General features: G+C 36.1%; 1 protein-coding gene across 2 annotated transcripts in view; it reads left to right on the top strand.

Moving 5' to 3' along the window:
* Positions 1-25,694, top strand: part of LOC140137434 (retinoic acid receptor RXR-alpha-B-like) — a 172,252-nt gene that overhangs the window by 20,230 nt on the left and 126,328 nt on the right. Inside the window, exons 2-3 of one of the 2 annotated variants that reach the window (XM_072159087.1) lie at positions 13,132-13,209; positions 17,401-17,512. Coding sequence is in view for 1 of the 2 variants with exons in the window: in XM_072159086.1 (XP_072015187.1) it covers positions 13,132-13,209 (78 nt within the window). In the remaining variant the exon portion in view is untranslated. The remainder of the gene's footprint in view (positions 1-13,131; positions 13,210-17,400; positions 17,513-25,694) is intronic. The other variant, XM_072159086.1, reaches the window with a different exon arrangement.

Below are 25,694 nucleotides of genomic sequence, written 5' to 3'. Positions count from 1 at the left end.
CACACAGTATATTGTATCCATCTGCACATGGCAGGTACACATGGCAGCTATTGCACTTACTCACTTTTGGCACTGAGCAGTCGATTAGCAAAATAACATTTCAAAACAAGTCTGCGGGTGTATTGAAATGATCTTCTTGATGAGACCACATCAAGAAAATCTTTTAATCTAGTTTTTAATTTGTAGTTCATTGATGGCTTACTGGGGGAGTGGGGACCCTCCCCTGATGTGGGTGGTATCAATTCAACAGTATGACCACAGACAGCCATTGAAGTTGATTCCTTTTTCTGTGGAACACCAACTTGTCAGATCAGACAGTATGACAACCAGAACCCTTGAGAGCTAAACCTTTTGGTACTGGAATATAAACTGGATACTATTGCTGTGCTGAAATTGTCTGATATAATGTAGTCTGTGTTACAGACCGTGTACCTATATTATCCATAGGGAGAGAAACTACTGGGAACCACACACGCGAGCTGGCGGCTCGAATTCGCCGCTTCACGACTCATCGCCGCTCACCCCCCCTTGATCGCGAGTCCGACACTATCTCGAGTCAGTCTTTGACAAAGACTAGATATAATGGTGCTGAAAGTGTCTGATATAGTGACTTGAAATTTGCAATTAAATTTTTTTTAAAGCTACATAATGTTATATTGTTAGTTGTCCTACTTGAAGTGCTTATGGTGTCAATTCTTTAGAGCTGCGATCTAGCTAATTGGTGTGTCGATCAGAAAATTCTTGTTTTTTCGGAAATGGTACATGCGTTTCTCAAGGACAAACAGGATAGATTTTGGTAAAGCGTGAGTTCTTTGAGACAAGTGCTAATCGCAAGAGCATTTACTGGCATTTGGTAATAATAATAAGTGCCTCGTAGCACGTTCCATTCATGAGAACCCTCGTACTGGTTGAGTGTAATCAGGTCACTTCCTGCCACTTGTTAACCCTGTGGTTTAGGAAACAAAAAAAAATTGTGAAAGGAAAAAAGCCGAGTTGCTTTCATTTCTTATACAGGGCGGAATATTTAGTTCATTTCATCTTACCAAGATAATTGATTACTAATGCTTTGGAAGTTACAAATCTCACTCATTGGGTGTATTATGATCTAATCACATTTTATTTGATGTATGTATGTCATTTTATATTTTTAGCATTTTTGCAGTACGGATAGAACTGTTTTAGTTTTCAGATCACAAATTCTGTAAGATAAGTGCTGTGATTAAAGAAAAACCATAGAATCAGATCAGGAACCGAAGTAAAAATGAAGCTTTCTTGCAGCAGACTGAAAAAACAAGCATCCATCCAAACAACAACAAAAGAGTTAGAGTATTATTTTTTATTTAGTCCAAATTTGACAGAATGGTAAATTGTACTTACCGTATTCCCTTATAAAAGCCCTAATAAATGCCCCACCATTTTTTCAACCAAACTGTTCTAATGCTAAAAATACCATACAGTAGCTGTATTTTCGTACACAGTCTCCAATTTCACGATATGTATCCATGTGTGGATCCATTGTTATAGACAGTGTATGTAGAAATTCCTCATTGTTTGTGGAGCACCACAGCAATGCCAGATGGTATTTGCAATGTTTTTAATGGGAATTTATTTGTAAAAAAGACCTTTAATATAATTATCGACCTTTTTGGAAAATGCACTGCGGAGAGGGGGCGTTGTGTTAATTACTTAGAATACGTTAGGTTATAGCACATATTTATATACTAGTGGTATTATTATTACTAATACTATGTGTTTTAAACAGGTGACAATGCCAGTGATGCGCTTCTGATTGTGATGATTTTCTTAATTGGCGGCATAATGGCGAGACATTACAATGTACGCAGATGTCAAATGAGTTCTAACAGCAAAGCAAATACATGTACTGTAATAGTTATTTTCCAAAAATAATATTTGTTTTTCTAGTAGTGTATTATTGTAGTAGTACAAGGTAGGCGGTGCTAGTACTACATTGTAAGTTTCATGCGAATGGTCGAAAGTAGAATTGAAAGAAAAAGTAAATGAAATGGACAAAACTCAATTGATCAATGTGTTTGGGAAATCACCACTAATGCCACAGCCACCACAGCAACAACCACCTTCATCATTTATCTGTGCATCATCCTCATATCTTTCCTGTTTTCGTTGTCATCATGGTCATCCACAGTTTTCTTGGGCATCATCGTTATCTTCATCTGAAGTGTATGACGTCAGACCCACGTGGCCTTGGAACAATTTTTAAAACAAAAATTCTGTAAAAATAGTCCAAATTGCATCCTTTATAAAAAGTGTGGTTTTGCTAGTGATAGTAATGAGTTTCTTAAATTGTGCCAATGCACTAAAAGTAGAACAATTTAAATTGTCAGTTTGTAATTAACAGAAAGGTTCCACCCATCCGTGAAAGCCATACACTACACTTGGCTTCTCATTTCCACTTAGTTGACTTTCTTTTTCCCCCTGTTAAAAACCTTTTTGTTGATGATTTTATATGGCGAAACAAATGCAATTACGGAAAAGGGGATTGGTATCTGTTTATTTTAGGGCACAAAAGTTAGACAAAGACAGAATCAAGGTAGCAGCAAATTGCGCAAACAAAGAGCTGTTGCCATCATTTATCATTTGTGGAAAATGGTTTATTTATTTATTTTTTAATTGCAGGCTCAGAAATTCATTGAGAATCCAAGAATCCATTCTCGCCAAGATTCTCCTTTTACTGCTTTGCATGAATCTAAAGAGATTCTCACAGATTTTTTGCACTCACACTGTAAGCAAATGGGTAGAAATTAATCTAAAATTCTTGTCAAAATGCTGTTGCCAGAATCCATGTGGATTCTCCCAAGGTAAAACAAATTCTACCCCAGAATTATAACATTTACATGAGAAGGTGTTTGTTGTAAATTTGGAAATGAACACGTAGGGTCTTTGCACTGCAGCCGCCCATGTATCACTACTCTCACCCAGTACAAGCTGAATGCTACATGTAGACAGACAGGACTGACTCTCAGCATCCTAACTCATCACAACATTTATTTGGAAGATTTTATGCAGAAAATCAAACAGATGAACATCTTCAAATAAAAATCGGTTCCAAGCATTACCCAACGTTATGCCACACCCGTCACCCATTGAATCGCTAACACAAAGAATGAATGATTCAGAACTAATTTGGAGAACTAATTTGTGGTTTAATTCAAAAATCAAAATCTGCCCATAAATTAATGAAATCGATGTTTTAAAGCTGATATTATGGTATTATGGACTTCTTAAAAATGAAATTCATACTTAGTGCCCAAACAGTAGCTGATACTAGTACAGTCCGAATTAGAAATGTGTTATAAAATTAATGAATTTCTAAGTACCTAGCCATCATACATAGATTAAGCCCTAAGTTGAGGATTTATAAGGATTATAACCAAAGCCAAAATGGGTTAATATTTTAACATTCAGAAATTTACAGTTTAATGATCTTGACAATGAAATCTATTGCTATTTATAGAGCTGACATTCAGAATGTTCACCTTGTGTTGAAATGAAGCATAGTAGCCCTTTATCACATCAAACAGGCCAACCACAATACAGAAGCCTCAAACAATGACAGCTCCAGTATTTATTAGTGGGTTATATAATTATAATAACTTCACGGTCTAACGATCAATTGAGCTATAGTTGGTTAGCGCACTACTTGGCAGATTCTAATCGCTGATCTTGATGCAGCCGTACTGACCTTGAATCCATTTCGCATTTCCTTTGGCGTTAATGATGATGAAGTGCCTTAAAAAAATATGATGCTAACGGTGGCATAACAATGAACAGAGTAAATTTGTTGACAACTGGTTTATTTAAATTTGTGGCACTTCTGTTTTTATTGAGTGATTAGCGCGGCCACTCCCATCAGTTGTCGGGGATTTGGCGTGCGTGTCTCTTTGCATCAGTGGATGCTAGTGAGATTTTGAGTACATGTTAGATGTTCTGTATCTCTTTGTGCGGTCTGGAAGTGCGATTAAAAAGAGCTTGTTGTGGTTTTTAAAAACATGGGGATATAATCAGATGTATGCTAACGTGTTGTAGCAGGGAGAGAGAATGCTATTTATAAGATCACTTGCTCCAATTAGTAATCTAAAAACCCCAACATACAGTGGAGGCAGATTGGTCAAGTTACAATTAAAACATGCTGTAACTTACATTACAGACTTACATGTATGTAATGAACTAATACTAGTTTAGTTGAATTAATGATAGTAAACATTTGAAATTGATAGTGTATTATATACCAATTTTTAAAAAATGAAAAATTTGAAAGTAATATTGTGATGGACAAATAAAAAAAGCTAAGCGACATCAGCGGTCAATGTATATTAAAAAATAAATCATATGCAAAAATTATGCAAATGATCACCAGATGATAGCAAATTCCTACATGTCTGGACAAAAATGCATTAAAATGTAATGACTTGATTGGGCATATATACACAAACAGTGACAACAAAATGACTACAAATGAGCCAACTGCTGGTTTCATACCCGTGTACACAATTTCCTTTCCAGAAGTGGGGATTATGTAAAATTACACAAACCAGTAGGAATCTGTTATCCATGGAGTCAAAACTGTTACGTTAATGACCAACATACACACAGACTTGATTGCGGAGACTGCAGGTAGAACACAGCAGCATATGGTCTCTCTCTCTCTCTCTCAACATAGCCATTGTAACTGTTTTTACTACATTGTACATGTATTTTCTTGTTGTCTGTGTGGTGGTTTACATTGCGAGTTGCTAAGCTAAAGCTCTAAGTGCATAGACACTGTAGCGAGCACATCCCCATTTGCGATTCGGAAACAGGCATGGAGTGCAGCAGTTTACGAGATAGAGCTGCAATGCTGGAGTGGTGGCAGGAAAATCCACTGTATAAACCAGGGTTTGATAGAATGAGGCAGGAACAACATCGTAGGATGAGCAGTGGTGAGTTATTGGAACCAGGCGGATGTATTGCTCGGTGCACACGGTGCAATCTTAAATGGGTGGGAAATCGACTTCTGTGTCTCTGGCAGCAGTAATGCATTGATCAATGCAAAGTTGTGTGGATCAGTTGAATTATTCTGAACTTGAAATTTAATTATATTTATGTTTTGATGGTCATTATGTTTTGGTGAGCATGTGATTTGAGATGTTTGCTTATATTTATAATACAAAACACAATTTTTTTCTTCTCATTCATTTCTTCAAAGTAAGTCTATACCATTTGATCTTATCTTAGGATAATTGCACATATTAGTATTACACATTTTAATTGTAAGTGATTTTGGGTCTACAATGATCAGTACCGGTAGTACAAAATGTAAGACTAGTTGGGAGAGAATGAGAAAGTTAAGCATGCTGTACATGCATGCACTTTAAATGTATGCCATAATTACATGCTTCAAAAAGTAGCACAATGTAGATAGGTCCAGATGATTTGCTTAATTAAAGCTCTAGTTGTGTGCTTATAGTTCAAATGCTTCAACACTTCACAGATAAATTGAAATACTGAATGTTGTACATTTCGGGGGTGTAGAGCAAGAAATACCTTCCTGAAATAGCTGCCTGGTGTTGTGTTCTGTGTACAATATATAGAATGCAAAAATGGTCAAGTTGTCTATAGGGCAGCTATTGCATAATAGGCCTTTTCCCCCCAATTTCTTGTTTGAGTGAAGTTCGAATAGATGTAGATATGCAGCAAACAATGTTTTGTATTTAGTTCTCAGTATCAGATATCTTCTGGGGAGCCAAAGTTGATAAAACTTTTCTTGATTTTGAAATTGAGATGACAGACGTTATCATGGTACTGTCTTTCGAGAACTATTTTTAATTTGTAGAGAAGTGATATGAATCTGATTATGGAATGGGAATACAGCCAGCCAGTCTACGTAGGATCTGGGTTTTCTTTACATACATATGGCCTACATGAGAAGGGTCATGGAGAGTGCTTGATGTGATATGGAGTGAAATTGGGTCAAGATGTTGGCTGGCATTAAATGGTTACCGGATCTGACCTCCTTACAGTGATAGGTATTAAATGTTTCTGTAGGGTCTATGACTTCATGTAAATGTTTTCCACTGAAGATGTACATGGAAAGAAAATTGCATTAGGAAAGACATCAACATGAGCAGTGCTATGATGTAGGCCTAATTTGTCAAAGTTCCCAAGATGATCAATTCATTATGTGATTGTAGTCAAAATCATATTATAATGGACAAGGTTCATCGTACTTATGTGTACTTTCACTTCATGTAAACAATTATTTGCTACAATTTTGTAGACATGGACTTGACTTACACAAGATTAGCTCTCATGAAAAAATAATAAAAGTTATAAATCATGACGATGACTTGTTTTGAAATAATTTTTAGTTGATATTTTTATTTGAAATTTTACAAGCCAAGTTCACAGATCGGGAGTGATTCTGTCCTTTAGATTGGGGCATTGATGCCAAATGCCTATCTATCACACATCGCATCAGAGCACTTAAATTCAATCACTGGTACTTCACAACTTGATTAGGTAAGCCAAGTTTAGAGATCCAAAATAACTAGAATAAAAGAGTTTAAAGCTGGCTTCAAATTGGGGTGTATAATGAATGCAAGGAAAAGTGCAAATAATCAGGCAGGCAAGGCAGGCATGACTAAAGGCTATGTGCTTGCTACTTCCCTGCCTGCATGCTTAGCATGGCATGCCATTCACATCTGGAGTCAACCAAGCAAACTTGTGACCTTATTGGGTCAAGGTCATCTCAAGTACTGGGGCTCTTTCTCTCTCTGTATGTTGCTATGGGCAAGATGCAGCTGAAGTGTGTGTGTGTGCATGCTTGTGTGGATGCCATGAACTTGATAAGGATGGCTGGAATGTTTAAACTGAAATTGGTGTTTCTTGTCATGTTCCACTACAGAAGAGCTACTTAATTGCATCGCAATTCGGTGCATAATATGGTATGGTTTTTAATCAAGTAGATATAAATTTGGTACAAAGTTACTTTTAGGAAAGGAAAAATTTGTAAGAGGTCGGGGTTAAAGTTTTTATTAAGGGAAACAAGTTAAAGAGCTCATGTTAAGTTCTAGTGCTGACCAAAGTGCAGACCTGATAGAAAATAAAGATAATGTTCATGTCAGATTGCTTTAATACATTACTGGTGCAGTTGGAACCAAACATTTCGTAAATAAGCTGCACACATCCACCCCACTCCCGCTTTCAGACATATGCAATCTTATTGCTATCTACTGAAGATAGTAATGCTTGTACACATACACACTCACATGTAAATATTATTGATATCTACTGAAGATAGCACACCTGCACCTGTACAGTGTACACATGATATTGCCTACACTTTCATCCTCCCACACACTCTCTCTCACACACACATTTTAACAAGGTGTCAGAGTGTCTTGCATCCAGCAGTGTCAGAATTAGGTCAAGCATCCAGCTTTCAAGTACATAGCTAATAATAACCAGATAACATCTAGAAACATAGACAGAGAAAGTACTTTCACCTCACTGACCTTGGAACAATCTAATGGTCTGGTACATGTCTGAAATTAATTTGTATGTTGTGGATAATAAGGACAAGTAAATACCATGGTAAACCAGATGGAAACTACAATTGGGAAATAAAAGAATTTATTTGTATTATTCAGTTGTTCTTATGTCAATAAAGCATGTGGCACCTGTATTTGTTTATGAGGACTGCAACATCATTAATGATTTCAATCACTTTGACTTAGTTGAAAGAATGGCTGAATAGGATCTTAACTTCGGCCGTTAACACACTTGATGGACTGTGATTATAATTTGTATTCGGTGCCTGAAAGCAGCTAGTGATTTGATACAAATTTATTATTTACAATGAATTTTTATCATGGATTCCAGTTTAATGTCACTCTGGCAGATTGAAGTGATTGCTCAAATTATAATCACCTCCAATTTTTGGCCAAGTTCAGTCAGTGGGAATTTAATTGTAGGCGGCACAACTTCAAATCGCATTAAAACACTGGCGTACATGTTTAAGGACAAGACACTGCATCTAGATGCATACATGTGCGAAATGGATGCCACAATGTGTTGATATCACTAGTCAAAAACCACTAGTATAACCAATTTTGAACATGGCTTGTTGTTTGTTAAGTATGTGTTTTCCCCCTTTTACAATATGGTTAGCAATAGATGCAGATGCTCTTCGTCACTAGCAAAATCCATGTTCTATCGTGAGTTGTGACGCACAATACACATACTTGCATCACAACAGGTGGGAAAGGTCTTGTGAGTAAAATGGTATAGCCTGAAAAAGTCTAGCCTTATCTCAGCATAAATGTGTCAAATTCAAGAAGAATTGTGTATTATGGAAAATTATGTATGAAAAACCCACTACTTTACACTGCAGTACAGCATGAAGTGAGCACCTTACAATCACATGCTCAGATTCATCTCATTGTAATGACAGGAATGACATGAATAGGGCAGCTCTTTGCATTCACCTTGGCATTTTAAAGCATATTGTTCTCATCTTATGTAATGCATTATCAATATCAAGGGCTCAGAAATTTTTACTATCTTATCTTTTTTTCCAAATTCACGATAGATGTATAAAAAGAAGTATGAAACATAATATGAGTGCATCTTTAGCCATAATGTACGATATGAAATTGGTTATTTTTTTCAAACCTTTTTTTGTGTGCATATTTTTAATGTTTACAATTTTTCATGTGTCCCAACTTGCACCTAAATGGAATCAGCCAAATTATTTTACTGTCTTTGTTGGTCAACAGAGCAAAGTTCGACATAAAGTCATGAATTTATGACTTTATGTCCTCCCTTAGAACTGTATGTTAAATGGCCAAAATAACCAGTGGGATTTCTTTCACTTTACTTATTTCAGCTTAAAATAGACAGGAACCCTTCCCAACAGTTTTACTAATATTATTTCAACATTTTGAATGAAAAATTACAAAATTAAAATTTGACGTAAAATCATAAGTAAGGCTTTAAGGAACTCAAATAAAGAACACCATGAAAATGAAATTATTTAAAAAAGAACTCTTCATATTTTTATACCAGTTTTCCTTGAAATTCAAAACCACAAATGCTGACCTGAAAATTATATGCACTATATTTGAATCAGGTTTTCTCTAACATACACATATACTGGTAGTTTCTTCAATTTCCATAAAATTTGTTTATAAACAAAAACAAAAATAAAATTGAGTATCAGAATTTGACTGCCTTGATGATTAAGGCTCTCACCTAACAGGTAATTGTGTACTCTGGTAACCCATTGAATTTTTTTGTAAGTTCGCTCAATTCATGCAAAATGGGAAAGTAAAGGTGTTCAGTGACAAAGTTCTGCATGTTGGTGTCCCGAGTTTTCAAGAGCTGCAACATCCTTTACCTTAGTAGTTACCATGACAACTAATTAATCAGTCAAATTAATGAAAACTGACTAGATTTGATTTGCTTTCAATGTAATTTGTTACTTGTTCATTACATGTTTTTTACAAAATTAATGCGCTATAAATAATTTGAAAGGTAAAGGATCTTTCACAAGGGCAACATGGCTGCATGAGTTTTGTGTGTGAGTGATGTCACTATAAATATATCTTTGCATCGATAGCTCTAGTAAAGAGCTGCATTGTCCACAAGCAATCTACTGTCTTTGCTGAGGTAGTGGGCATGGCCTTTGGTCTTGATGCGGGCGCTACGCAGCACCCCTCTTCTCGACTCGGCACTCTGAGCCTCGGTATTGGCGCTACGCTTCTATGCTCGCGCTAACATGCTCACTGTTTGGACAACGCAATCCGAGGGCACTGATCAAGTGGCAGATTTGGTACAGTTAATTGATCAATTACTTGGTTTGTTGTTTTGAATGGACAGACAAGACATCTGGTAAATTTTAGTGGATAGGTAGACAGGTAGTCTACTGTAGTAGACCATTTAAATTTATCATCCCTCTAATCCCACCATGGAAAATCCACCAATCCTGTTCTGATCCAACAGCTATCTATCCCTGGGCAGGGCAGTCACTGGGAGGGATGTGGATGTGTTGTGTTTTATGCATGGAATGGTATGAATTGTTTAAAAAAGGAATGCAAAGCAGTCTAGTAGACAGGCAGATCACCTACTGTAGGGAAGCTATCTTAGATTAAACATTAATGGAAGCTTAAGCTCTTGCAAAGCAGGCCTCCAGAAAATTTTCTGCTGTCTGGGAACTTCATGACAAGTGCTGAAAATTTTCTGTGAAATAACTGAAATAGGCCTATGTGCGCGTAGTGGACATCACGAGCGCGAAGCGCGAAATCCTAACGGCCGGGGTCCAGGGCCCGCTTAAGGGCCCTGGAAGCTCTCAGGGTTTAGATGCTCTCTTATGCAATCTGAGCCTTATTTTGGAACAGTTTTCTATAAAAATTTACATCCTTTTTCACAAAAAAACACAACTTAAAATTTCAAAGTATTACCTCAAAACTCAAAACAATTTTTTATAAATTTTTAAACATTTTTTTAGAAGTATTTTGCAACTTTGAAGAACCACTGGACCTATTCTGAAGGGTTAGGATTATTCACAGATAATTTGAAAAAAAAAATGGAAAAAATGACGAAAAAATTACAGTTTGTTATCCTTAATATGCAAACCATTAACTTGTGTTTACCTCTTCATCTATCACATATTATAAATGCATGGAAAACCAATGCATCTATCATATGTGATACTGAAGAAATAAACATTAGTTAATGGTTTGCATATACAGGATAACAAACTAATTTTTTCGTAATTTTTTCTGATTTTTTTTTTTTTTTTTAAAATTAACTGTGAATGATCCTGAAGTTTCATAATAGGTCCAGTGGTTCTCAAATCGCCGAAAACTTTGGAAAAAAAATTTAAATTTTTTTTTTTTTGCAATTTTTTTTCTGTGACCTGTGACCTTTCTGGGAACGCCGTTCCCGCGTTCCCGCGGTTTTTGGAGGCCTGTTGCAAAGTGCACAGGATAACATTCAGTGGAGATTTTGTACAGTGTCAATTGAGAAATTCCTCCCTTGTTAATTGAGAAATTACTCAATTTTGTTGGGTGTAAGAGACTCGCGAAACATCTGGCATTTTCGTAGATAGGGTCAAGCCTACTTTGCTATATTTTAATCAGGATAATCCAGTCAGCGGAACGGAAATCATTTTGTGACGCCTTTCACCGTTTATTTATTGATTTCCTTGTGTTACCTGTGAAATCACAACATGGCGGAATGCATCACCCAGCTGGGATGAGATTGCATGTCCTTCTAAATGTATGCGCTGCTTGAAATATTTGTAGGCAAAGTTGGCATGGCATTAAACAATTTCTACCACGTATCATTTTTTTCCCTTCAACTAAACTAGGTCAATGACGTAAACATTGCCTCGCGCTCCCTAATTAAGCAGCCCGGACAAGAACCGAAAAAACGAACATTGCTTTAAGGAACCAGACATGGCGAAAATATCCATGTGCAAAAAGTAACAACGGATTTGTATAGCTTAGACTGGAAGGAAAAAAGTAGGTCAGGATGAATTGGTGGGTCAGACTGAGGAATGAATGACATGGCTTGGTACAGCCGGGCTCACTGCCATGCTTGGCTGTGGGTTTGCTTGGTATAATTGTGTAGATGCAGAACTATGATAGGGACTAGTTACAGTATTTGATTTCAACTTGTAATTTACTTTTAAAAAAAGTATTTGAGTTTTATACTTTATATATGAAAGAAAACAATAAAAGGTGGGAATATTGATTATAAGATGATGAAGAAGAAGAGAGTTTGTAGGGCGTCATGTCATGGCATTCAGAAATGCGGGTGCAGACTTTAGCTGTTGGGGCGAGAGAGAGTTGAGTTACGGCAAACAGCGACATGGGTTACATTGAATATCTCGGCTTGTATTTCAATTATTTGTATTGGAAATCTTTTGCAAAATTGAAGCTTGATTGGGCCCTAGTGTTGAAAGTAGGACAACTGTTAAGGATCGCCATTCATAGAGTGGTATCATCGTTGTCATTCATAAGATATGCGGTAAATTGGTGAATTATGGGAAATCTGTGTGATTTCAATATTTACACTCGTGTGACTCAACTGTACCATTGTGTTAGCTTTGAAATTAAGTTGTCATAGTTATTTTATCTTGTAATAATGTATTCTGATGTGCATAACGGGAAAAAAGAAGAACTTGAACATCAGTGTCACATGACAGGCTATTTTTTGATTACTGCTGTGTTTTGCTCAGCAATATGTCAGTGTTCTCCACAACTCCAGATTTAAAGGTAGAAAAAAAGAGAACAAAAATAAAATATATCAATTCATGTAATAATAGGTTACAACATTTCTTTTGTGATAAGGCCAAAAAAAAAAAGAAGGTTTGTCTCAAAGCTCACGAGAAATTTAAAAACAAATGCGAAATGCGATTTTTTTTTTCATGGTATTTTGAGAAAAAAAAGTCTGATTTTCGCCGATTTTTTCTGGAAAAACTATAAAATTTTTTTTTTTTGAAATAAAAAAAATGTCCGCATTTGTTTTTTGTCAAATCGTGGGATTTTACAAACGCAGCACGCATAGCTTTGAGACGAACCTTTTTTTTTTTTTGCCTAACCATTGCATATTTTTATATCCCATACAGGTCACATTCAATTTGATTACTGTTATTGTTGTTACTGTTTAATATTATTCAATTGTATGTCTTTTCATTGATTTACATTGCAATTTATGACTAAATGAAGAGTTATTTTTAAACTTCTAAGCTACATAATGGCAACACTCACCAAAGTGCTGGCTCAAACTGCGTCTTCAATGGATGTTATTTTTCTGACGCCTAATGATGCCCTTAAACAAGGGGACGGGGCACATCATCTATTGACCACATCCAAGGTATCTCAAAAACAACACTGGCAACAAAAGATCTTCAGATTAATAACATCAGCTGAAGACACCGATTGAGTCGATAGTAGTGCTCCGATGAGTCTTACCAATTTGTAGATTTAGAAGTTTAAAAATAACACTTTATATTTCTTGTACATGTACATTTTATTATTACATTATGGACTAAATTTTTCTCTACTCTTTATTATACCCTACATGTACATATGGACCTGTCTACAGTCGATTCCTCAGCGTGGAAATACACAAGTATCCCTCCACCACCGCCAGATGGGGTCAACAGAGTGCCTATGAGCAGTGGTGAATAATATTTTTGTTCTCAATCTCTTAACATCCTTTTTCAACTACATCTTTTACGCACACACTTTTGTTGTAGGAATCTGGGCCTAATAATAAATACGGTAGTTTGTTTTCATGTGTTTTTTTTTTGCATTGTTTGTGAGAAGAGCAAAAGCAGTGCACTTTGCCGCTCTCCTTGGTGCTACACTTACAAGTAATTTATCCGATACAGTGTCAGTAACCCACATTAACTGAATAAAGAAACACAGAATTTTCAGAACAGTTATAATTACAACAAAAAAAAATCAATTTACCACTGAACTATCCCTCTATGTTATAGTATTTCAACGGTTATTCTGTTCTTATCCAAGTGTTTAGGAATTCATTTGAAATAGAATGCAAAATTTGGCTAAAACTGCAATATAAAAATGTAGTAGAAAATTTTTCATACAAGTGGTTTTATTATTAACTTTGATTGATGGATTAGGAACAAATTAAATGAAAAACTTGCAAAAAAAAAAGAAGTTTTTTCTTAAGTGTTTTGGACTGGAGAGAGTCAGAGGGACCAGCAAAATAATTAAAACACGAAAAGTATTCAGATCGTTGAATTTGCTAACAAGTACCCTCACAAAAAATATTTTATTACATAAGTATTCTTTGTTTAGATAAGTTACCTAAAAATAGGATATTTTTAATGGGGGATTTGTAACAGTATTAATTTTTGAATTTTTTTTTGCAAATCATGCAGTTCAGAGCACTTTTGCAGTTTGTTTAATTTGCAGTTTCAGAAGACGTACAATGTTCACATTAAAATGCAGTTTTATAGGATAGGATGTACACATTAAAATGGGTCAAAAACATTTTTAGGCTTTTAAAGCCTGAAAATAAAACAAAAAAACTCACAAAATGCAATAAATGATAAAAGTAGGAAAGGAAAGGATATAACAAAGTACACCATGATAACCAATTGCTCCTTTTTATTTGGCCCACATCAGTTCCAATTTTTCCATGTTAATTATTCATTAAAATGTTGATGTGATTTTGTTTGGCACTGTAATGTTTTTGATGTTATACCTAATGAAATTTTAACGAAGTGGTGATGGGCTATATGTTACTGTGGCACTAACACATACACAATGTAGGGGTGAAAGCACTTTTATTATAATTACCCTGTGTAATTAGCAGTGGTTTTAAATTTGTGACACGACACATGTAATTTTGATGCATGTTCCAGTTCCGACACATGCTGATAATTAAAGTCTGCACATACCTATATATTCCATGTTTGGCTCAGTCTCGACAATTTGAATCTTCAGAATTAGAGCAGACCATGCATTCTGCTGACATTTTGATACGCATGTAAAAGCCTATATTGTGATGATGTAGGTTTATTGCCTGGAGATCCTCCCACTCCCCCCTTCTGCCTGAGCGTGAAAAAAGGACAAAATTAATAATAAAACAATTGAGGAGAAATCTGATCAGTCTCAATTCATTTGATAAATGCAATAATTATATTGAGTTGATATGCATACGTTTTTGTTTGGAATATCTTTTATTGGGATGTGTAGACATTACATCATCAGGCGGCTTTCCATTTTTGGCTCAAACAAACGCCTTAAATTGCAATTATACTGTACAAGTGGAAATTTTTGCATGATTATTTTTTTGTGCTTTGCTAATTTCTGAATTGTTTTCCTTGTTTTTAAATTAGGTGATTTATAATTTCCTTGCATTGACCTATACGCAAAAGAAGTATATTTCCGCATAGTTATTTTTTGGATGCAGCTTGTAATGTGGAACGCACAAAAATGAATGTAGCGCGAAAATTCCCACTTTTTGTTTGATGAGGAGGTGTAGATGCAATTTATTGGCATTATTGTAGGTAAGTTTAATGCCTCATTTCAAGCATCCATCATCAGGCAAGGAAATTGGCTATACATATATTTTTCCTGGGAAGGAAACAAAATTTCCCAGTATTACTTGTGTATCTCTTTATTTATAGCAGTTAAATTTCCTTTCAGACACCAAAATTTCCCTCCAGATACCAAAATTTCTTGGGAATGAGCTTTTTGAATTTCCTATTTTTCCATGCATGATGATCATCATCAATTTGAAATCCATACACCTGTGATGGAAGACATGATCTTAATCTTCCAAAGAGGGAGTGTGATTTTCAAATAGGGTTATAATTACCTGAATTGGTGGCCGACTCCATTTGAAATCTACACTCCCTGTGTGGGAGATTAAGGTCATGTCTTCCATAGGGGGTCTATGGATATCAACTGGAATAGTCCATTTTACATACTGCTGGTTCCAGGTTCCCTGTGCCTTTTTGTTTGTCTCAACAGACTGCCTCCTGACCAAAGATGCTGTATACTTTGTTCAGCCTACAAGTGGTGAAAATGATACATTTTTTTGTTACTGCATGCACCAATAAAGTCGCAAATTACACACGCAAAGCGCAGGTGCTGGGCCTAACTGCGTTCATGTAATCGCCCTTGTACTCATGTGTATATTATGCTCTCTGCTGAATTAGGTTGACACATGCACGATTCGATACCGCGCTGACCACCAAAATACGCACCTTGGTCCCAACCAAACTCGAGGTCAAACGAAGTTCTTATAGATACGAATTGAAGCACCAAGATGCAGGATAGCATCCAGCAAATATTGCCCCATATTTTGGTATTCGATGATCTTGATCAATCCTCACTTGGGGGTAGCCTAATTCTTGGTATCACAGCATTGCGCAATGTTGGGATGCTTTTTCTTTGGCGTGTATAATTGTGTTTATCCCCGTGTTGGTGTGTTCGTATTATGTAAAATTAGTCAAGTTTTGTATCTGTGTGTGTCTGTCGCTACCTTGTATATAATTGTAAATTTGCACTGGAAATGTTTTTGTACACATGCCCGAATACCTTTGGAAAAATAAACTTCAATCATTTCTGTTGATAAGGCTAAAAAAGAGGGTTTGTCTCAAAGCTCAAATCACACGATTTTACAAAAAAAGAAGAAATGCGGAAATTCTTTTTATTTCAAAAAAAAAAATTCCCCGGAAAAATTCTGCGAAAATCAGATTTTTTTCTCGAAATACCGGTACCATAAAAATACCTAGTTGGGAATAAAAAAAATTGTGAGCTTTGAGACGAACCTTTTTTTTTTGGCCTAAAAAGGAAAGTTTTGAACTAAATGTGAACAACCCGCCTGGGAATGTAATTTAACTTTTGACTTTCACAGAGCAATATAGAGACGACTAAAGATTAATCAAAATTGGTTAAATACGAGCACTGAAGTAGAAGATATTCATATCGTCATGTGTGCACCATTTATCACATGACCTAATTAAAAAAAAATTAACAATAAAAAGAAACCCATATGTATTTTGCCTGTGGTTACTCCCATTCAAATCCATATCAAGATTGAACAAAAACATATCACACATGGTGTAACATTCATGAATAATAAAACTGGATGGTTCAAGCCTCATTTATCATTTTAAAAAAAGATTAAAATCAAATACAGTGGACCACAAAAAAAGGCCACAGAGTACCCTTATGTGTCGCTCTATGCAGTGCACCATGCATGATTTCCCATTTGCAGAAATCCCTGCAGCCTCGGCACGAATTTAGGGTAGTTTAGTACATTGAATGGTTGGCCCTTTTATCAAGATCGACAAGGTTTCTTTTTGTTTTGTTCCAAACCTTTTGGATAGATTTTTTACTCCCATTGAGACTGGCTGTATATTCCCTTGAGGCATTGTAGGCAACTGTGTACAATGTTTTTTGTTCACTTAGCCCCCAGGAGCGTGCTTGTATGTGCATTTCCTTGTTCACCTTCAAAAGTGTATTTTCTTGTGGACAATATGTGGAAAGTCAAGTGCAATAATTAAGGAATGGATCACATGGCTAGGCCTATAGCTCGCTAGCCAGGCCGCCATTACTGAGTTGCGAGGTACGATACATGTTTGGGAGTTGTTGGTTGGGGAGTTTCAAATGAGTTAATTGAAAGAGTTTTTATGGTGATTTTCTTTTATAAAGTATTAAAACCACAATTTGTTGACATAATATGCACATCGATGTTGAGCATCTATATTGACAATACTTGAGCCGTAAGGCGCGACATAGTCGATTCTGAGCTTTCCGTCAATTATTGTCGGTAGATAAAAGAAGCAACTGTTTCATTATTCATTATTTTTGTAACTTTCATTATTAGATGATCTAGCCAGCGTGAGCCAGAGGCGTTCGATTCTGCGAGTTATGGCGAGAGATAGAGCATGGCAAAGTCGGTTCTTCTGAGTATCCTGTCACATATTTTCAGAAAACAAGTGAGGCAACTATTTCATTATTCATTATTCATTATTTTTGTAACTTTTCATCACTGAAGCAAATGTGGGTGTTAAATGGTATGTTGGCCACCTATGTCAATAGGTGTCAGGATACCACAAGTTGTGGCAGAAAGCTTAGATACACATCACATTCACCAGTAGCGATATTCTATATTTTTTAAAGATTTTTCTATGATTTTTTTGGGTGGAGGTGAGAGAAGAGGTACAAGTAAAACAACGTTTTTTTTTTTTAATGAAGAATTAAAACTGCAGGCCTAAAAATTGAGTGCAGACTGGTGATGGGAAACTCAGAATCAACTTTGCTGTGCCTAATATTATAACATGACATAAGATTCATATGGACCTGTAATGTAGTCATTGGACATCCTTCAAAACAATCACTTGAAATAATTTCAAATCTTTTTGGTTACAATGTAGTACTTTCTGTAAGGCGATGAAAAAAGAAACCCCTGTTTTACCGACCCGAGTAACCCAGATTTTGCGTTTTGGGAGAGTTTTTTTGTGTGTTTGTATTTCAAAATCATGTAAAATCAGGCGATTTTTTTTTTGTGTGCCAAAATTGATTGATTTTGATTGAAAATATTGCAAAAAATTCAGAACATTTTCAAATGAGTTTGCAACAAATCAAAATTTTTTTCAAGCTTTCGGTGATATTTTAGGGTCCAGGAAAAAAAAGTCCATTCGCCCATAAATCAAGGTGTTTTTTTTAAGGGAAAGAAATGATCATTACATTTTGTTAAAGAAGTCATCAATATCAAAACCAACCCAAGTAACTCATTGTATATTGCTTGGCTTCAAACTCACCATTTCAAACCTAGATAGCAACATTGGATATAGTTTTTAGCCTCGTTGGTTTTAGTGTTGTTAAGCCTCGGCGCTGCTGGCTCATGGGAGGCTTTGTACTTCTGAGAATCGATCTTAATCTAATTGAGTTTTTACAAGAGGACTTTAAATTTGCTTCCATTTAGAGAAACATGGTATTATTATTTGTCAAAACGTATTACAGAATAGTCATGGCTAAATATATGGTTACATGGCGAGGTATTTTAGGTCTAATCTACTCCTGTAATGTGAGAATACAGCGTGAGGAAATAGATTTTAAAACAAATGTCACCGTAATTGTTCCAGTCGCATTGCCATTTGTGTTAAAACTATATGTGGTGCTATTGTTTTTGAGGCTGCATAATTTGTGACTCCAGTTAAATTTAGTACACATGATTGAACATTATACCATATAGTTAGTGTATGTGATAACGAGGATACAGAAATTACTCGCTGGGTGAGCACACCATATTGTGTTTATGGTATACATAGAATTGCCCGGCCGTAAATATGTTGGGTGTTTTGCTGCCATGTAGTTTTTGATGTATTTGCTGTGTTTTGTTGCACATTATGGTGTGGTATCACACTCGCTATCGTTTCACAGACATATCTTGGCACATTGTATGCTATGATCACACAATAAGTGTGTTTCTCTGTTTTCGTCGCTTGGCAAAGAATATAAACAAACAAGTGTTTAGAGCAGTTGAAACATGTGGATCGGTCATAAACCTGCCCTCTGATATGAAGGTAAATGGGTACACATTGGTTGGTATGTCTGAATTTCACAAATTCCTTGCCTAAAAAGTAATCAAGTTGCTCAACAATATGTACCAACAAAACAAGGTATATTGGGGGGGGGGGAGGAGGAATAAAAGGAATGGCGTTCCTTCCTGGGAAGTGTTGCAGGAATGAACCTTTGAATTTACATAGGTATTGCCATACAACATTCGCTTGCCTATTTTGCCTATCCCCCTCCTCTCAATCTCCAACCCACACCCCACCCCCACCCACACACAGTTAAAGTTTGTTTGGCTTTGAATTGGCAAAAATTATTTGGTTTTTGTTGCTTTGTATGTTAATCAAGTTCCAACTCACACTCGCGTAAATTCGCATATTAAAATGTGAGCCAGTCACGCATTGCGCAATGCGCAACTGGCCGTAATGGCGAAAGTGATGCTCCATTCTATATCAATGTAATGAGTCTTATTTTTTTTGCCAATTATTATAAGCTGAACAAACTATAGCTCATAAATGACCTTCTCAAACTATTTCTGACCTTTAACCCCACCTATATGTACACTCTATAGACCACTTGACATCACTGTTTATCAACAAAGGCGAGGGACTCGTCTATCGATATGCTCGAACGAGCCGCTACACTGTTCAATGGCTTTCCTGTACTATATGAAATGTGGCGGGCGATTTAAAATGCACGCGCCCTTAGCAGACTACGATGCGTACGCACACTGCAGGGCAAAGAACAATTGAAATTGCCATAATGCGCGCGCATACTGCCGGGCAATGACGTCAGATGCCAAGTGGTCTATATGAAGCTCTTTTCAGTCAAATAGTCAGAATTCCCATACATGGGCTGTACAACTAACTGTATTACCACTGAGTACCAGTACAACTGCCTTGTACCAGCATCAGCCAGCCATAGACCTATCAGTCATGTTCATTTCACTGCTCACATGATGCTCTCTACACATGTTCATGTATAATAATTGGAATGATCTATTGCCACACATGGTTTTCTTTCTTGACCTAGATAGAGAGTAATGTTTCATGTTACATGCATCAGAACAGAGAAAAAAAACGCTACCAAAACCAACCTCATGTATAAAATTACAATAATTCTGTTTATTATGGGTTTATCGTTTTATGTAATACTACCCAAACTGCGGCATACAAGGAATAAACATAACATTTATAGGACTTATTTTTAGTTTTTATTATAGGCCTATATTTATTGGTAATAAAACTGAGCTGTTTTGCGCTAGAAATTGTACAAAATTACAATGCTGCGGCATATAAGGAATAAACATATCATTTATAGGATTTATTTTTAGTTTTTATTATAGGCCTATATATTGGTAATAAATATTTTGCGCTAGAAATTGTTATTTTGTGCAGCTAGGCTGGTTTACACAATATTACTAGGATATAAAAATTTAACTTCATCAAATCCCGCAAAATGAACAGGAGGATAGTGTTTGTCTTTGTTCATTTTATTTTTTTTTCATTCAAAATGGATTACACATGTGCTGTGATCAAGTAGACTCAAAGATGTTGCTGCAATTTCAGCAACTATTAGATTTAGAGATATGGCCAACAGAAGCTGCCAATTGTTTTCTGCAATATGGATGAAATTGAAAATAATCATACTTTAGGTGGGATAAAATGGTAATTTTTAGGCAATTTCCAACATTTTGTAAAAAGTTACATTTCCAAGAATACTAACGGAAACAAAATTGTCTTTGCCGAAGAAGGTACTAAATTCGCTCAAATCAGATCATAGAAATGCTGGGGTGAATATTGTTTTACGCTGTTTGTTTTTAACAATGTTGTAGTTGTTTTGTGGTACAACTATTTTCGGTCAAAGTGGTATACTCGTTCTTGATCCATGGTCAATGTCACATCTGATTGACATAATTTGCTTTAAAGAAGCTTCAACACCACTTTGAAAACCGTTGGTTTTTTGAAAATTTTCAGGAAATTTGGTAAGATTTGAATTTACAGTATATTTTGAATGAAACAGAATAGCTAGCACTCATTTGTTATTTTCAACGTTTGTAAAACATCAACTGGGCTAAGGACGGAAGGAAGTCTAGGGTAATTTTGGAAGCTTTGTATCACTGTGTATAACATCCACCTCCTCCGAAATCGAGGTAGGCTACTTAACTATAGATAAACGTTACTGGGATTGATCCATGTAGAACATTCTACCATGTATTAAATTGTCATAAAATATGTACAGCTTTTTGCTATGACTTACAGAGTACAAATGTAAACATTAACATGAGTCAGTTAGGTATTGTAGATAACCAGGCCCGTACGCAGGATTTTTTTTGGGGGTGCTGATTTTGAAAAAGTGGACTTTTTTTTCCCAAGGGGGGGGGGCGATTTTGTGAAAAGTGGACTTTCTTCCCCAAATTTGGACCTTTTTTGACCAAAAAAGCGTAAAAAAACTGATTTTTTTTGCTCGCTACGCTCGCAAATTCTGAAATTTTGGGACTTTTTGTATACTTTTGCAAATTTGGGGAGGTGCGGTCGCACCCCCCGCACCCCCCCTGCGTACGGGCCTGTAGATAACAAACTACACCCCCCCAATAAACATATCAAAAGAAGCAAAATGAAAAGCCAGAGAGCAGTATTTACTCAAATTCATGAAAATACTACCTGCATCTTTTGGCTATATTTGACTGGATCACATTGCAAGAGAAATGTGGTTAGTGACGTCACATCAGCCATGTTGTACAGTATACAATCACACATAATGGCGCAGCGCAGTATACTGGCTAGCTACTGAAGGCTGGATTAGGAGCGTTTCCTCAGCATCAAGCACTCTGTGGCTGTATCCCTTAATTTGCCAAATTAACTGAATGTTGATGAGTAAGGAGGCAGACGGGTAAAAGTGGGACACGGGGAGAGGCCACCAATGCTTGGTCCGGATTTGGAAGCTAAAGACCGAGCTGTTGCCAATGTAGTGTGCACCGTTTCAGACTCGGTTTAAGGTAACACTACAGATGTCCAATTTTGCAATTTGGCTGTCATGCGAAGCTTGCAGTGAACATGAACATAAATGAGGATTTTTAAGGCCAGGAATGTTTAAAAAATGAAATATTCCATTTCTTGACCCATATATTTAAAATTTTAAAGAACCACAAGACTAAAATATGCCTGCTTTTATCTTGAAATTTGCACGGAAAGAGGCAGGTATTTGAAAGCCAAGTGGGGAGGGGAAGTGGGCGGATCTCTGGTCAAAACAATAGGCAGAAGTGCCAAGAAAAAAATACATGTTAGATTCGTTTCAAGAGCATCACATGGATGAATTTCTGCTGCTAAAGAGTTTTCAAAAAAATAAAATAAAAGGGAAAAAAGGCAATCCCTTAAGCTCCTCCTTAAGATGGTTGGTTTCAGATGTGAATTTTTAAGGTAGTGAGGATTTGAAGCTTAAGACAAGTACTTAAAAAGTGCAGGGGGTGTTTCATTTTAAGTTGGTTTGGGGTGATATTTCACTTTAAATTGGTGTCAGATTGGAATTTTTGCTCTGCTTGCATTTAAATCTGCTAAAGAAAAAAAAATAGTGACTTTAGTTACTCTTTTCCAGTTTTCCAACAGAGTAGGAGATATAATTTTATGATACAACTTAAAAATTGAGGTTAGTTTATCAAGAAATAGGTTGATCGTTGATTTGATTGCCCCCTTTATAAAAGTGGTCATTATTTGTGGTCTTATAAGCTATATTTAAAAAAAAAATTCTATAAGAACTTACCAGACAAAGTTTCCTCAAAATGCATGATGACCTAGAATTGCCCTTGCATGTTGTAAACTGAAGCCTACACACATAGTATAAGGTGATGTCTCAGGTTAACATTCCTTATGTTCATAACTATGTGATCATGATCATTGATGGGTAACTTTGATTAGTTAAGTTCATGGTCACCCATAGTGGAAATATTCCAATGTTTTGGTATAAAAAAGGACAAGGTCGTTTTAAAGTGCATTTTAGCTTGAAATTTGGGACAGTCACTAGGATCCACAACATGCTCATCTATCAGGGGAACAGTTCTTAAACCCCAATACATTTGTACATTCAGTGAATGACCTGTGAAGATTTGGGTACAAAAACTCATACTCTGAAACTTGAGGTCAAATTTTGCACTATGATTATATGTAATTGAGGTTATTGGACTATGCCATTGGGATGAGGCTCTTGTGGTCCATAGTGAGTGTTCCTAGATGAGAGGAGAGAGATAGAGAGAACCTATTGCCCATAGAAATCAGGCCAAGCTGAAATTGGACCCCTAATTAGTACAAACAAGAACTGTCTTTAAAAAAGACACTGCCACGGATGAAGATCATGTTTCATAATTTTTCATTGATAAGTGCTTGATATGCTGGAAATTTGTTTTGTTGTGTAAATTAAATAACTGGATGGGAAATACTGGTACTTCTTGTTAAAAACCATCACGGACATACTAGGAAATACAAATTTACTCATGTGTGCTAAATATATTTTATTCAGAATTGTAACAAAAAGCTTATTGGATATCCCTAATTAGTACAAAAAACAACCCTTTTACAAAGGTTTTTATTTGGATGGAGGATAGCACTTTTATAAACAATTGCATAGCCCTCACCTGGGACAAAAACACCATTATATTCATCAAAAATTCAGATTTGTGTTGTGTGTGTTTGGAATAAGCCTAGATCGGCTTCTTTTCCTTGCAGAAGTGTCACTATCATCACTATTTAGGTCATATCTTGAAGAGGTCAGTCGGGTGACATGAAATAGCGCAATGTGTGTTGCCAGTGACCGATGGGTGGACGCTCACATGAGTGACCAAGCATGTAAAGTGTCCACAAGTGTCCAGTGTGTTATTACTCGTGCTTTTCACACTTGTTAATAAATAGATCACCCAGGTATCATTGAAGTTGAGAATTTTATACTATTTGCTAGAAAACTTTTTACACCTGTTATGATAAGTCAGTCAATCGTAGGGGAATGGAATGAAATTGCAATTTTCTTTGTTTTACCTCATTTGTTGGCTCGGAATTAAAAGGAGACAATGTGATCAGTGAAACATGGCTCGAAAAAGTGTGGAATTTGGGAAGCTCCTTCCCAGGAAATGTTGGCTTTTGGAGGGAAATTGTGGTATTTGGAGGGGAAAATTGTGAGAAATTTAGCTTGCTTCCCCAGAAATCGGCAATTTTTCAAGCTCTGCAGTGAAAAGTAATATTTTGTGGAAAATCTATTCTTTATATATTGAAATCAAATTGCTTTAATATGAGCAGGACAGGATCAATGTACAGTGTAAGGCATCAAAATAAGCAGCAGATCAGCAGTTTACCTGAGCGTCTAAAAATAAAACCCAAGATAGCAATATGCGGTTTTTCTAGACCAACTCATAAATCAAGTGGAAAGATGAGTAGGATTTGAAATTGCTCCATATTGCTACCACCGCACCTGTCTTTGTACAAGCTGCACAAATACCTGTTATTGGTCCTCAATTTTAGCTCAAAGATATGGCTTATACAAGTTTGCAATAAGAAATTTTGTTTTGTGAACAGGTAAGGCTTACCGACTCAAAATAATATGTTTTGGATGAAAAAGAAGGTAAATGGATTGGACAATTAATTTCTCATTACTGGTAATTTGCTACATTTTAAATTGTCACATTGCTAGGCAACAACAAAATAATCGGTATAATTTAAATGTGGACTCCTTGATTTAGTCTTAATTTATTTTAAATTTTATTCAGCTGCTAGTCCTGCAGATCTGTGGGAATATTAAAGTTGTGCACATGCCGGGGGTACTTAAGTTAAGCTTGGGTAGGGGTGTGCCGCTGAGAATTTGTAAGTGGACCCATTAATAAACATCAATTTTACAAGAAATTTGGACTCATTGATATACCAAAATTCCAAATTTTGTCATTTGTACCGAGTAGTATCGAGTACCCCCTGGTACACATGACCACTCAGCGATTTATGTTAGCCCACTTTAGATTCAGTGCTTGTTTCCATACGAAGTTACTAAACAAAGCATTTTGTTGTTTTCGCTCGTGAGTTTCTGCAGTGGTGCAAACACCCAAGATTTTGTCTTCATTCATGACCAAGCCATCGGATGGATGTCAAGTCTCAGCCAATTTGTGACAGTCAGAAAAGCATTCATGTCAGTGAGTAATTTAAAAGAAGGAAACCTCAAATGAAGACATCACCTCGCAAGGATGTGTCAAAGCTTGGCTGTAGACAGATACAGTCGCGATAACGGAAGCATCAGGACACCCAGTAGGTTTTACTTGACACTGGGATATTATATAATTAATAGTGCAATTCTGGTGGTTTCTCACTAGTCAGTTCATAGACATTTGTAACGCATAAAACGGCAATCAAACAAAACTTTCGGAATGATTAAAACAAAAGTGTGAGCATATTTCATTTGATTCAACTTTCAGATACTGATATGTCTACTGTCCAGGTGGACTTTCATTAAAACTCATCACAAAGAATCAGCAATTTAAAAACAACAACTACTGATTGATGTCCATTAAAAATGCCACTTTCTTACTCAAGAACTTGAAAATTAGCAGTAAGTCACTATTCTCTAGCTTTCTTA

This window comes from Amphiura filiformis, chromosome 17 (genome assembly GCF_039555335.1).
Source record: "Amphiura filiformis chromosome 17, Afil_fr2py, whole genome shotgun sequence".
Lineage (NCBI taxonomy): Eukaryota > Metazoa > Echinodermata > Ophiuroidea > Amphilepidida > Amphiuridae > Amphiura > Amphiura filiformis.
The sequence above is the reverse complement of the archived record's forward strand: the minus strand, read 5'-3'. Positions and strand labels throughout refer to the sequence as shown.